The sequence below is a fragment of the Bubalus kerabau genome, chromosome 6, assembly GCF_029407905.1.
Source record: "Bubalus kerabau isolate K-KA32 ecotype Philippines breed swamp buffalo chromosome 6, PCC_UOA_SB_1v2, whole genome shotgun sequence".
Lineage (NCBI taxonomy): Eukaryota > Metazoa > Chordata > Mammalia > Artiodactyla > Bovidae > Bubalus > Bubalus kerabau.
This window is the reverse complement of record NC_073629.1, coordinates 103,472,728-103,487,413: the sequence shown is the minus strand read 5'-3', so window position 1 is coordinate 103,487,413 and position 14,686 is coordinate 103,472,728. Positions and strand designations below refer to the sequence as shown.

Sequence of the window (14,686 nt, the reverse complement as noted above, 5' to 3'; positions counted from 1 at the left end):
CTTCAAATACACACACACCACGTGGCTCAGCAGACATTATGGAGAACCACCCCACCCAGCAAAACAATCCCACGAAGGCATGTATGCTTCATTATACGGCAGGCAGTGTGCTAAGCATTTTGCACATATTAACTCACTGCTGACAGGAACCCTCTTTGGTAGATTCTATTATCAATGTCTATACAGAGATGACAGAGCACAGAAAAATCAGGGTGCCCAGGGTCAAACAGCAAGTACACAGCAAAGCCAGGTGTCAAACCTGGCAGTCTGGCCCTAGAGTCCATGCTTTTAACCTCCACAGGGCTCGTTTATTTATTAAGAATAAATGGCAATAGTATTTAATATGTAAAAGTAACTTCTAAATCTTTTAGTCCTGAGTTTTTAACCAAGAATATATATTTCTCTGAAAATTTTTCTTTAGTTTATTGAAAGAATTTTTACAAAAAGAAGCTAACAGAAGGGATCCAATTGCCTTGTGAAATCCCAAGTCTCCATCTCTTTTTCCTGGTGTTTGTACACAAAGATGCGGCTTGTTTAGTGTCTTCTGCTCTTCATTTTCTCTCTTGTCCATTTTCCAGGTCTTTTCTGCAGAAAAGGAAATATCACATGTGTTCACACAGCAGTTGGCCTTCTGCCCCAGGGTCTGGACACAGGAAAGAAAGGGAGGGAGAAGGGAGGGGTGGCAGTGGAGGTTGCTCCAGCCCCCTCACTCCATACTCACATTCGATCCTTTCTTTCCAGGCCTCTTGAGGCCCCTGCCATGAGCTGTCTTGGCCCGGAAGCTGGATACATCATCATAGCTCTCACGAGTGTTCCACTTGGAGCCTTTCTTCTTCCCACCATAACCAAACTTCTGGTTTTTATAGCGTCGCTTGGCATTGGGCCTGGAAAAAAGCAGTCTTGTAGGCTCCCCTCAACATTGCAAACCTGACAAATGTTACGATCCCCTCAGTTTCCTCTCTGTAAACGAAGCCCGCAGATACTACTGTACCCAAAATCTCATCCTTGACCCAGTATTTCTACTCTATAAACTCCCCAGACAGGATCATCTACCTACAGCCTTAACCACCAAAGCAGGAAAACAAAGCGAGAATCTGGAAAAGATCTATCATGTGGCTCATCATTTATCTTCAGAGCCCATGGACTGTAGCCCACCAGGCTTCTCTGTCCACGGAATTTTCTAGGCAAGAATACTGGAGTGGGTTGCCATTCCCTTCTCCAAGGGATCTTCTGCACTCAGGGATCAAACCCAGGTCTTCTGCATTTCAGGCAGATTCTTTACCATTTGAGCCACCTGGGAAGCCCCATTTTTAAACTCTTATTAAATCACCCTCAGTTGTTCCTAGTCCTCCCAAGGATATTAAATGCAGTTAATGTTCTAGTGTAATACATGTTAAAACTGATCATCCCACAGGAATCTCAGTTCACCATATCCAAAGTCATAGTCACCGCCCTCCTAGACTGGTTTCACCTCCTGTATTTACAGCCTAACTTGAGGTTGGTGGTCCTACCATATACTCAGCTGCCCACGCTATGAACCTCGAGTGGATTATAATTCCTTCTTTCATTCTCTGCACCCAGCTCAATTACTGAGTCCTGCTAATTTGACCTCTTGAGTATTTCTTCAACCAATTTTCTCTTCTCTACCCCTATTACCACTTTCAAGTCATTATCCTTGTTCTCTGGACTTTAATGGTCCCCTGATCAATTTCCCTGCCTCCCTCACTTACACAAGTACCACTGTAATATTGAAAACATCAACATGACCAGCTCACCACTTTGAGTAAAGCCCATAAGCACCTCCCCACTGACCGCTGGAAATAGCCCAGGCTCCTCACAACACTGCCCTGCAATCAGCCCAGGTCCTCCCAGCTACACCTCACCACTCCTTGCCTCACGGTAACCCCCATGACACCAAATGCTGGCTGTTCCTCATACACAAACCTGCTGTTCTCATCTCTACACTTCTGCTCATTCATGTTCTTCCATCTTCCCCAAACCCATGTCTCTCCTGTTCTCCTGGTTAATTCCCACTCATCTTTCAGACTAAGCTCTGGTGAACCCTTCTCCAGGAAGCCATCCCCAGACTCTGACCCCTGGACCATGTCACATATTTCTAAAATGGGCTTCCAGACTTCTCCCTCAATGCCTCTATCACAGCATGGACTATATTATACAGATATGATCATTCTCCTTGGGATGGATGTCCAGGAATGCATAAAGGTGAACGAAAAGAACCAATAACAATATCCAACATTATCCCTTTTCATTTTTCTAATATAAGAGGTACTTACAATTTTTTTTTTCATTTTCACAGATGAGGAAATTAACATTTAGGAAGGTGAAGTACTTGCTCAAAACTACCCTCCTAATGAGAGACAGAACCCAGACCAGAACCCTAGGTCTGCACACAACCCTCACACATGAGGAATCAACTTCTACTGCGTATTCACTGAAATCACCTCAATTGAACCTTCAAAGACCCAGGTGGCTGAACGGGCCCATCACGTGGCCCACAGATCTGGCTGCAGTCACAGCTGCACTCCGTGCACTGAGGCCACACCAGGAACTGCGGCCCTGCACGCACCACCACCAAAACAGAACACAGCACTCACCCCTTCCTCACTTGCTGGCCTTTGGCTCCTTCTTTTGTGCTCTGTGCAGCAGGCTTCTGATCTCCCTCAAGGAAGTCCAGTTTATCAGAGAAACCTGGGAGTGAAGTACTTTGATCAGCACCACAGTGCTTTAAAAAAAAGATTCAACTTCAAAAGAAGGATGTTACTTATGGAATTGCTATTAAGAGGCACATCTTGCTCCCCACACCATTCCCAAATGTGAGGTCCAATAGTTCCAAATCAATCAAGCCTTCGGATGTGTTTGACAGAATCAGCAGGTACCCCTGCTCCCCTGCAGCCTTATGAGAGAAGACACTCACCTTTCTGATATTTCTTAATGGCACTCATCATGTGTGACTTCTCCTTCTGCCGCTTCTGAAGAACCTCTGTTTGCACCTGGATGTGGACACAGGACTGTTACACCCACTCCAAACCAGCACTCCAAATGTCTACAGTGTCTCTCAGTGACCGGGCTGTGGCCACCCCTGGACACTGACTGTGTGCCACAACCACGTTAAGGCCCTAAGTACATTCTCAATTTCTCATCCCAACAACCCAGTGAAGCAGAAATTCTTATGACCCCAAAACGAAGCACAGAGAGACGCTATAATTTGCCTAAGTCACACAGCAAGCGTGGAGCTGAGATTCACACCCAGGCAGTCTGGATTCTTACCCATGACACAACCTGCTACAAAACTGCATAAATCATGTTTATGTCAACATCCAATTCTCTAATTATATCTGGGCAGATTAAATACCTAAACCACTGTTGCTAGGCATGAAAATACCAACAGAGAAAACAATCTCCCCAAAAAACAAACCAAAAAAACCTTTAAGGATAAAAAGAGATGCTTAAATTCTAAGGCAGGGTTTCTGCATCCCAGCACTATGACAGTTTGGACAAGATCATCCTTTGTCAGGGGGGAGCATGGCCTGTCCTATGCACTGCAGGATGTTAAGAAGCCTCCCTGCTCTCCACCCACAAGCTGCCAACTGCACACTCCCCACCAAGGTGTGACAACCAAAAATGCCTCCCCAGACATTGCCAAATGTTCCCTGGTCAAACTAAATTACCCCCATCAGACTGTGCTGGGAGGTCAGGTTTGGAAACCACTGATCTGGACCCAGCTCTTCACTGTACAGGTGTGTAAAGCACAGCCCAGAGAAGTGCCTGACTCGCTTGTAGTGACCATACTACTTCTGGTGACAGAGGTGTCCAGGAGGGACTGCGTTTGCGGACACTAGCAACCCACGCTGCTATGAGATGGTAAACTCACAATGGAACACACACCAGGCACAGAACCAACCCAGACCAGGCAATCTATGGACAAACACCCTTGGCCCCATCCCTGTCTGTCGTCCTTCCCACCTTCTTTCCATATTTTCTAAGTGCTCGCAGCTGCTTAGCCTTTTCCGACTTCTCCATGGCGGCCTGTTTAGCCTGAAGTTTCTGTCGAATCTAAAACACAAAATGTTGTCAGCTTATGTTAATTGAAAATGGCATGGGAGCTGCTTAGGGTGCGCTGCAGCAGGGAGCGGACACACTGTGGAGCTCAGAGGAGCCTTGTGAATCATCTACTCCAAGCCCTGTGTTTCACACACAAGGATAATAAGGCCCAAAGGCTAACACCTTTATCCAAGACACCAAAAGTCTCAGCCTTGGAACCACAACATCAGGGTGACCTTCTTATTTCCAGTGTGCTGTTTGCTCTGTTAAACAAAACAGCTTGCTTGCCACTGAATCAGGAGAAAAGACTAACTTCTTTCCATCCATACCGTCTGCAGACTGTGGTGATACCAGTATGCAGCTTTAGCCTCCTTCTCCAGTATACCATCTGCACTGTAAAAACTCAAACAGATATCAGGTACCTAGCCATTGGCATTAAACATACACATTTCCGTTAAAGAATGAACAGTTATGAATTTGAATGTGCAGAAATGGGTCTGGGTTCATCTCAAGATTAGCTTCCTTGAGTACCACTGAGACGAGAAAATCCAGCTTGAGACCCAAGGGAACTATTTAGGTATATCTTGCATTAGACATTAGTAATTCTCTGCCTCTCAAAGTTGAATAAGGACCAAATTCTACCTAACTGTTCAGTTCAGTTCAGTTCAATCACTCAGTTGTGTCCAACTCTTTGTGACCCCATGGACTGCAACATGCCAGGCTTCCCTGTCCATCACCAACTCCCAGAGTTTACTCAAACTCATGTCCATGGAGTTGGTGATGCCATCCAACCATCTCATCCTCTGTCATCCCCTTCTCCTCCCGCCTTCAATCTTTCCCAGCATAAGGGTCTTTTCCAATGAGTCAGCTCTTCACATCATGTGGCCAAAGGATTGGAGTTTCAGCTTCAGCATCAGTCCTTCCAATGAATATTCAGGACTGATTTCCTTTAGGATGGACTGATTGGATCTTCCTGCAGTCCGAGGGACTCTCAAGAGTCTTCTCCAACACCACAGTTCAAAAGCATCAATTCTTCAGTGCTCTGTTTTCTTTGTAGTCCAACTCTCACATCCATACATGACTACTGGAAAAACCATAGCCTTGACTAGCCTTAACTTACCTAACTAAATTATGCCAAATCTGAGCCATATATTAATCCTTCATTTTACAGCAGAGAAAAACTGAGGCTCAGAGAAAGGTAACTGTCTACAAGTTATAATGCTGCCCAGGCAATGGCAGTAAAGAACTGTTCTCTCTTCCACACACCATGCCATGACCATGCCAGCTAGAAGATGCATAAAGATAATCTTTACCTTAGGGACCACACTTTATACATTATCTTCCTCCCTTAACTGTTTATATTAGGAAAAAGTCAACCTTACATTTGTCCACCTGGTGTTGATTAGCATGAATCTGACATAGATAACTGAGATAATAATTTTCCTCTGACAACTGGCTCCCTTTTAATGTGCTTATGCCTTTGTTTGTTTGAACATTAAGGGAGACAAGACAGCTGTATAGACTTAAGTACAAAGCTTCAGTCTTCCATAGAAAACCTTTTCCATTTCTTACCTTCTGCATCTGCTGATCAGACTTGGCCATCTCTGCAAAATAATCCGTAGGCCGCTTGGTAGGCACTTTGAGCTGATGGAGGCGGGGCAATACTGCAAGCACTGCTGCCTGGGCTTGACGGTAGCTGCGGATGTAGGACAAAGTGTGAAATAAGCTAAGGCAGAGAGGTCTTATTACATCCTTCTGACTGCCTCTCATAAGGTATCCAAGGTCGGAAGGGCCCGCAACACCTGACCTCCACCAGCAAGAACACACACACAAACAAAATAGTAATAAAACCTCATTAACTCAGGAGAAATTTAGATGTACACGCTTTTAAAAGGGGTGGGGAGTATTGCTTAAAATGAATTAGTAGTTTAATAGAATGACCACTTTAGAAGTGCTCACTAACTTACAAATGCCAATTACACATTCTTACTTAGTCACTAAAAAAAAGTCCATATAAGGCTCCCACATAAGCAACTTTTTGTTCTCATAATCAACTGCACAAAAAAATTTAAAACTTAATATTTGAAAATAAACTGGACTTTAAATTGTGACTGCTGGACCACGGGGCCTTTCTCTCAACCACGGAGCATCTCCTACTCTTTAGTCCAAAGAAGCTTTCCTCCCTACTCCCAGGCTTAGGACACCTCGGAGGAACACATGCTCACGGCTTCCACCCTCTCCCCACTCTCTAGCACAGGGACCTACAACCTTTCCCACACTTAAAAACATACATACAAGCTCATCTCACGCTTAAAGTCATCTTCTGGATCAACAGCTTTCGGATCCTGGTTCTGAGATGTTGACTGAGGTCCACTGATTTCTGGTACCGGACCCAGGGTCACATCAAGCCTTTCAACCCATTCCAGATCCCGCTTGAATTCAGCCAAACACTGCTTCAGGCCATTCTAGGAAATTCAGACACCAAGCTCACAAAAAGGTAACAGACCAACAAACGAAGAGCCAGCCTCCAGAACCCCGACAGGTAGTTGACACTCTTGGCAATGCTCGGGTTGTGTCTTTCCTAGAACCAGAATGCAGTCTCTGGAGCACAACAGTGCCTAGCGCGCATCCCAAATCGAGCATCCTGCGACCGGGCGCCCGAACTCACCACGTCGTTCACGGCCTTCTTCGGCCCCTCTAGCACCACGTTGAGGCCTGGCTTCAGAAGCCCTCGGGAAAACGCCTCCTGCAACTACAGGGCACGTTCCGCGGTAAGAACGGGAGAGTGAGGAACCCTCTCCCTCGCGCAGCCCCCCGAGCTCGGATGATACCTACCTCTCTGTCTGTGACAAGAGAGTCATCAGAATCGGAGTCCGAACCTGAGAGCGGGGGGGTGTCCATCTCACCGCGCGCGAGTCCACACCTACCGGAGGAAGCGGAGTAGCCCGAGACCCCCGCGCGTGGAAAAGGGCGCCCCTCGCCGCTGCCGGTTTGCAGCCCCCTGCCCTCCTGCAGCGGACCCACGTGGACTCGAACCGCACTGGAGCAAACAGCTGCTCCTCAGCTCTCTGAGCAAAGGACTTCCGCTTCCGGGTGCTGACATACTTCCGGCTTGCCGTTGCTATAGGAACCGCTCCGGCGTCGGTGAGTGCCGGGTTGCTTCGGATTCGTAGGGGTAGTACCCTGGACACACGCGTGGTCTGGTGATCCAGAGAGCAGAAGCTTACAGGTGGGAGAGATCCCTGGGGGTCGTCCAGAGGAGCAGGAAGCCTCGAGGGCGAAAGGAACGAGCAGACGCAGGAGCTGGGTCTGGGGCACCGGAGGAGATTACTAAGGAGAGGGGGCAGAGGAGCAGTTCGGAGGCGGAGCCACGGGCGTGTCGCGGGGCGGGTGCGGCGGAGTGGGCGGGGTTTCGCGCTTCTCGGTGCTCACTAGCTGCGTTGCATCTTTAGCGGAACTACCGGGGCCATGTCCACTGTGGTAGCTCAGTCGCTGCATGTTTTTGGTCTTCGATCCCACGTGTCCAACAATGTCTTCTTCTTCGATGAACAGATCATTATATTTCCTTCAGGAAATCACTGTGTGAAGTACAATGTGGATCAGAAATGGCAAAAATTCATTCCAGGTAAAACTGTTTCCAATCTGACACCTAGGTAACCATGTGAACCAAATATAACACCATAATCCCAATACGACGATTGAAAGAAAACTTTTTTGGACAACTTGAATATACATATAGTTTTATAAATGTAGAAGAAATACATGTCTACTTGCCTTATTTTAATGTATAGATTAATGAATCATACATAAAGTCACATGTAAAATCCTGTTAATTCAAAGGTACTTATTTTCACTGTGATCTAATGGAAAAAAATTCTTTTGAAGAGTTTCATGCATCTTCATTATCACTCTTTGTCATCACCAGGGCTGCTTTTTGACTTCTCTAACAGTTTTCTAGAGTACACTACTTTCATTACAGACCTTTTGAATCCATTTATGATGAAGACACTAGAGATTTTACCCCAGGTCAGAAATAACCATTTGTATACTGTAACATTTGGTTTTGTTCACATTGGTCCTGCTAATGATATACATGATTTTCACACCTTAGCCACTCTTTTCCACTGTTTTCTACGCTCAACCTGTTTTATTGTGACATGCATACAAAAGACTGTATACTACATATGTGTAGTATTTAAAGAACTATAGTAAAATGAAGCTTTGAAAGTCTGCAAAAAGGAGAGCAAATAGTACATTACCAGTTTCAGTGTTTCTCCCTGATGTCATTCATCTCACATGTGCCCACTCTCACTCCATCCTGGAATTTGTAATTATTCCCTTATTTCTCTGTATAGTTTTACCACGTATTTATCTGTGTGGCCTCATGTAAGATATTGTTTTTGTTTGTGCTGCTTTCCAACTTCGTATAAATGTAATGGTAGTGTATATATTCTGTGGCTTGCTTCTCTTGTTTAACAACATACTCTGAGATTCATGCATTTTGTACATGTTAACTGAGTTCTTTTTATTACTATGCAGTATTCCCTCATATGACTCTAATGTCTCAAGTATATTTATCCATTCTAGTGTTGATGGATATTTGAGAACCAACATTTTTTTTTGCTTCTCTGTTGGCTCAAATGGTAAAGGATCCGCCTGCAATGAGGGTTCGATCACATTGGGTTCAACTTGGGTTTGACCCCTGGATTGGGAAGATCCCCTGGAGAAGGGAACAACTACCCAATCCAGTGTTCTGGCCTGGAGAATTCCATGGACAGAGGAGCCTGGCAGGCTACAGTCCATGGGGTTGCAAAGAGTTGAACACAACCGAGTGACTTTCACTTTCATTTTTTTTGTTTTTGTTTTGCTATTTCGAACCATGCTGCTATAAGCATTCTTGCATTCAAGTGTTCTCATCTACTTGTGCAGAGATTCTCCAGGGCACACACCAAAACAGTAGTGTGGCAGTACTAGTTCACACTGCTGTTAACCCAACCTCACCACCCCTTGCTATTGTTCTACTTCTAATGTTTTGTGCATTTACCTACTACTAATGAGGATGACTTCCCTGGTGGCTCAGATGGTAAAGCGTCTGTCTACAATGTGGGAGACCTGGGTTCGATCCCTGGGTCGGAAAGATTCCCTAGAGAAGGAAATGGCAACCCACTCCAGTACTCTTGCCCAGAAAATCCCATGGATGGAGGAGCCTGGTGCAGGCTACTGTCCATGGGGTCACAAAGAGTCGGATACGACTGAGCGACTTCACTTCACAATGAGGATGAATATCTTTTCACATGATTAAGGGGCTACTCCTGTTTAATCTTCTGTGAAATGTCTTGTTTAAATCTTTTATCCATTTTCTATGTTTTTGGGGGTAATTTTCTTACTGATTTATGGTCACACTATATTTTCTGTCAGCCAGGGAAGCCAGCTTCCCTGGTGGCTCAGATGGTAAAGCGTCTGCCTGCAATGTGGGAGACCCAGGTTTGATCCCTGAGTTGGGACAATCCCCTGGAGAAGGAAATGGCAACCTGCTCCAGTATTCTTACCTGGAAAATCCCATGGACAGAGAAGCCTGGTAGGCTACAGTCCATGGGGTCGCAGAGTTGGACACGACTGAGCGACTTCAGTTTCTTTCTTTCTTTCTTTCTTATATTTTCTGTATGCTAATCCTCTGTCAGATGTATACATACTACAAATAATTTCTCCCAGTTTGGGGCTTGTGTTTTCTTCCTCCTTATGGTAAGAGAAATTCTTGGTTTTAATGAAGTCAAATGTATCAACCTTACTCAAGCTTATTAATATATTCTTCTATATTATCTCTTTAATACGCTCCACATTTACCTTTCGTCTTTTAGGCTCTGGGTTAGGAGGGTGCTGAGTGTGTTAGGGGAATAGTGAGGAACCCAGTATGCATGGAGCAGAGTGAATAGAGGAGGAGGAGCGAAAGGTGAAACAGAGAAGTAAGCAGAGCAACATCACATGGGCTTTGAGATCGAGGGCTCCCACTCTGAGTAAAATGAGAAGCTGGGATGGAGGATTCTGAGCAGAGTGACATGATCTGACTTATGTTTCAAAAGGTTCCTTCTGGCTACTGTTCAGAGAATAGATTTAAAGAGGGACAAGAGAAGAAATAGGAGACCAGCTGAAGGACTATTGCTGTAATCCAGCTGGGAGAACATAGTGGCTTGGAGCAGGTAGCAGGTAACAGGGATGGTGAAAAGAGATCAAAGCCTGGCTCTGTTTTGAAGGTGAGGGTGACAGGTTTCCTCATCGACCTGATGTAGTTGGGAGAGAAAAGGAAGAAGCAAGGGTTTTGGCCTGAGCAACTGAAAGGATGGAGTTGCTGCTAATAGAGACAGGAAAGACTGCAGAAGGAGCAGGTTTTGCATGGAATGTTAGTGTTTGACATGGGAAGACTGAGATGCCTGCTAGAGATGCAAATAGGATCTTAAGTGAGCACTTTGATGTCAATTCTTGCCTGGAGAGTTCCATGGACAGAGGAGCCTGGCAGGCTACAGTCCATGGGGTAGCAAAGAGTCAGACACGACTCAGCAACTAACACTTTTTCAATTTCAATTGATGTCGATTGTGGATTCAAGAGAAAGAGGCCCTGGCTGGTGATAAAAATTTGAAGGTTGTTAGCATAGAGGTGGGGAGAAGGCAATGGCACCCAACTCCAGTACTCTTGCCTGGAAAATCCCATGGATGGAGGAGCCTGGTGGGATGCAGTCCATGGGGTCGCAAAGAGTCGGACACGACTGAGTGACTTCACTTTCACTTTTCACTTTCATGCATTGGAGAAGGAAATGGCAACCCACTCCAGTGTTCTTAATCCCAGGGACAGGGGAGCCTGGTGAGTTGCTGTCTATGGGGTCTCACAGAGTCGGACACAACTGAAGCGACTTACCAGCAGCAGCATAGAGGTGAAATACAAAGTCCTTAGAATGAGGACTTGCCTGGTGGTCCAGTGGTTAATTCTGCACTTTCAATGGTGGGGACATGGGTTCAACCCCCGGTCAGGGAACTTAAGATCCTACATGCTTGCAGCATGGCCAAAAAATAATTAAAAAAAAAAAATCCTTTGAATGGATTAGATCACCCAGGGAATAAATGTGTTTGTGAAAGAAAAGAAGGATAAAGATTGGGCTACAGGGCCTTCCTACCTTTAGTGCCAGGAAATGAGGAAGAACCTGGAAAAGAGTCTTTGGAGGAGTAGCCAAAAAGAGGAAATCCATATAGGAGGTGAACATATTTCAAGGAGAAGTCAGTCATCAACTAGGTTAAAACAACAGGAAAGTATTTACAAACTGCAATCAGTCAGCACATGTTAAGCACCCACTAGGAGTCAGGCACTAGTGATTAAAATAATGAATAAGCCAGAAAGCCAGGGCCCCTGGCCTCCAGGAGCTCTCAGCATTGTAATGGGGACAGGTATGTATTCAAATGAGCACTGGGACTATGTAAACGAGCAGGACACGGGCTAGGCCTGGCACAGCCCTGGTACAGAAGCACAGAGGAGGGAAGAAAACTGTTGTCCTTTGCCTTCTCCTGGCAGTCTTGTCTACACTCACACTTTCAACGCCCCACCATGACTTTTACCTCCAATCTGTATTTCAGTCCAAACATCTCCTCTAGCTTTCATCATATCAAGCTGCCTGCTAAGACCTCTTTACTTGAAAGTTCCACAGTACGTATCTCACACACAGTATATCCAGAATGGAATTTATCATTTCCTTTTTTCTCCCTCTTTCCTTGAGACTCTACTTTGCAAGGTATCCAAACACATGATGAAGATATGATTACAAAAATAAGCTAGTCCTAGTATAAATATCCCAGAAACCCAATAATAAACAAATAAATAAATACAGTGGATAAAGAAATATATAAATGAGTTTCAGTTCAGTTCAGTCGCTCAGCCGTATCCGACTCTTTGTGACCCCATGAACCGCAGTACACCAGGCCTCCCTGTCCATCACCAAATCCTGCAGTTTACCCAAACTCATGGCAACCCACTCCAGTATTCTTGCCTGGAAAATCCCATGGAAAGAGAAGCCTGGGAGGCTACAGTCCATAGGGTCGCAAAGAGTCGGACACGACTGAGCGAAAAGTGGAGGAAGAGTATGGAGTGCTGGCTGTTTAGGGCATAATGGCCTGTTATCTGACCCTGCTGCACCTTCCAGACCCATCTAGGTCATCCCTGGCTCACAGAGGATGCTCAGCCATTGCCTACTGTGTGTAGTTCCCCCACCATCTACACCCTTTCTCACGTCCACACCTTTGCCCTTCCTGACCTGCCCCACCCCCATCCTGTTCTCACTTTGTCGTCTTTTAGGAATCCTTCCCTGACTTCTCCTCCCACCACGGCCTCAGTGAGGGCCCCATCCTAGTTATTTTCAAAATAGCCAAGGCACAGTTGTACTGAAGGATACAAGGATCAGCGGTTACCTGTTTCTGCACTTTTCTCCTGTTGCCTTGGCAGCACCCACCACGGTGCCTGGTTTGTGCTGAATCTTGGTGAATGCATGGTCACCCCTCATCAGCCCCTTTCCTCTGTTTGCAGGCTCAGACAAGAGTCAGGGCATGTTGGCCTTGGCTATCAGTCCCAATCGGCGCTACCTCGCTGTCTCGGAGACTGTGCAAGATAAACCCATCATCACCATTTATGAACTGTCAGCCATCCCCTGCCGGAAGCGCAAAATCCTTAATAATTTTGACTTCCCAGTTCAGAAGTTTATTTGCATGGCTTTTTCTCCAGACTCCAAATACCTCTTGACTCAGACTTCACCTCCAGAATCAAACCTTGTCTATTGGCTGTGGGAAAAACAGAAAGTCATGGCCATTGTTAGAATCGACACTCAGAACAATGCTGTCTTCCAGGTACTGCCCAGAATAACAAATATTATGCAAATTATTAAAAAATAGTACAAGCTGTTCCTCATTGAATACTTTCTATATGCCAGGAATACTGCTGATTTCTTAAAATGCATTTGGAAATTTGCCACACAACACTATATAAAGTATACATAATTATTGTCTCTGTTTTAAAGATGAAGGAACTGAGGCTCCAACAATTTAGCAGAACCAGGACTCCCTGACCCCAGGGCCTATGTTCTTTATTTTGGCTCAGAACTGCTTGCTGGTCACAAGTCAGGGTCAGAGGCAGTTTGATCAATTTGCTGTCTCTCCCCAGACCTGGCCTCTATTGGGAAGCGTTTCTGGGCAGTGGGAAGACTTCAGGAAAGTGGTGTGAGGTCGTAAATGTTTAGGAAGCTATCCATGAAATTGCAGTTATGTAAGGAGCAGAAGTTTCTATTGTGCTTTGAGGGTAAAATGCAGAGGCCGTGTCAGGAGGCTGGTTGGGTCCCAAGGAGGCTTTGCTTGGAGCAGTCAACCTGGTCTGAGATCTAGTGCTCAGTTTTACAGGTCCATGCACAATTCTGTTCAGGTTCAGAGATACTGGCTAATCAGCATCTTGGGCACAGACTCTGTTATTCTCACAAGAGGCTAGTGTGTGAACCAGCATGTCACAACCAGAACACACATCATCTATCCAGTGTGTTTCCTCCCTTGAGAAGTGAAATTGTTAATCAACAGGTTGCTTGGTGATTACAGAATCACAGCCAAGACAAGTAGAGCCTGAGGATTATTTCATTCAGGTCATGGCAAGGCATTCTACAGCATCCTATTCAGAGCAGGGAGCACCTTGTCTCAAACAGATTGAGGAAGCGTTCACTGGATGCCTGCTCTGAACCCGCCCCTGGGGATACAGAGATAAAGCCGCAGCCCCTCCAGGGGCCCACCATCCAGTGTGGGTGCCAGATTGACTGACTGCAAATGGGGATGAGGGTAAAGGTAACGGAGGCCTAGTCCCTGACATGTGGCTCCTTCTCCCTGGACAGGCCACATAAACCTGCCTGACCCTCATTTGTCTGTTTTTAGCTGAGCTTTCATTCTGTTTTGCTAACACAGAGTTTGGTGATTGTCAAGACCTGCTCATCCTGCTTTTTGGTCTTCATCAGATGACTCTTGAAGGTTTCCTAATTTGACTCATGGACCCTACAAATATAATGGACATAGATCTGTCCTCTTATCAAATATGTCTTAAAATTATATGATTTAGTGATGTTTAAAGGATCCTGTGAACTACTTGGACTAACTAATAATTAGTTAAATGGAAAATAATTCCATCAAGTTTAGTTTTATGTCTCTTTTTCTTTCATTCTTTCATATTTTACAGGTGAGCTTCAATCCCCAGGATAACACTCAGATTTGTATCACTGGAAATGGGATGTTTAAGCTTCTCCGTTTTGCTGAGGGAACCCTGAAGCAAACTAATTTTCAGAGGGGAGAACCCCAAAACTATCTTGCCCACACCTGGGTGTCCGATGACAAGATTATTGCTGGCACTGATACAGGCAGACTCTTCCTCTTTGAATCTGGAGATCAACGCTGGGAGACAAGTATTGTGGTCAAGGAGCCCACCAGCGAGACAAAGAACCTGGGGGTGATCCAGGAATCAGAGAGGTAACAATGCCCTCTGGGCTGGAGTTCTTAGAAAAACACACTCATCTTGCCAATAGCAACACCCCTAAAACAGCACTCTTTAAAAATCATTCCTTTA

General features: G+C 45.4%; 2 protein-coding genes across 2 annotated transcripts in view; one reads left to right on the top strand and one right to left on the bottom strand.

Annotated features, from left to right (window-relative positions):
• Positions 1-398: 398 nt before the first annotated feature.
• EBNA1BP2 (EBNA1 binding protein 2) lies at positions 399-7,105 on the bottom strand. Its single transcript, XM_055586157.1, has 9 exons — positions 6,898-7,105; positions 6,731-6,814; positions 6,358-6,527; positions 5,635-5,758; positions 3,985-4,074; positions 2,936-3,011; positions 2,616-2,709; positions 722-884; positions 399-585 (listed from the first exon to the last, which is right to left on the bottom strand). Exons 1-9 carry the CDS (start codon positions 6,961-6,963, stop codon positions 535-537), a joined length of 918 nt encoding a protein of 305 aa, XP_055442132.1. The 5' UTR covers positions 6,964-7,105; the 3' UTR covers positions 399-534.
• CFAP57 (cilia and flagella associated protein 57) overlaps positions 7,102-14,686 on the top strand; it is a 70,264-nt gene continuing 62,679 nt past the window's right edge. The window contains exons 1-4 of the mRNA XM_055586156.1: positions 7,102-7,206; positions 7,515-7,687; positions 12,626-12,942; positions 14,303-14,589. Coding sequence (XP_055442131.1) covers positions 7,531-7,687; positions 12,626-12,942; positions 14,303-14,589 — 761 coding nt within the window. The 5' untranslated portion in view covers positions 7,102-7,206; positions 7,515-7,530. The remainder of the gene's footprint in view (positions 7,207-7,514; positions 7,688-12,625; positions 12,943-14,302; positions 14,590-14,686) is intronic.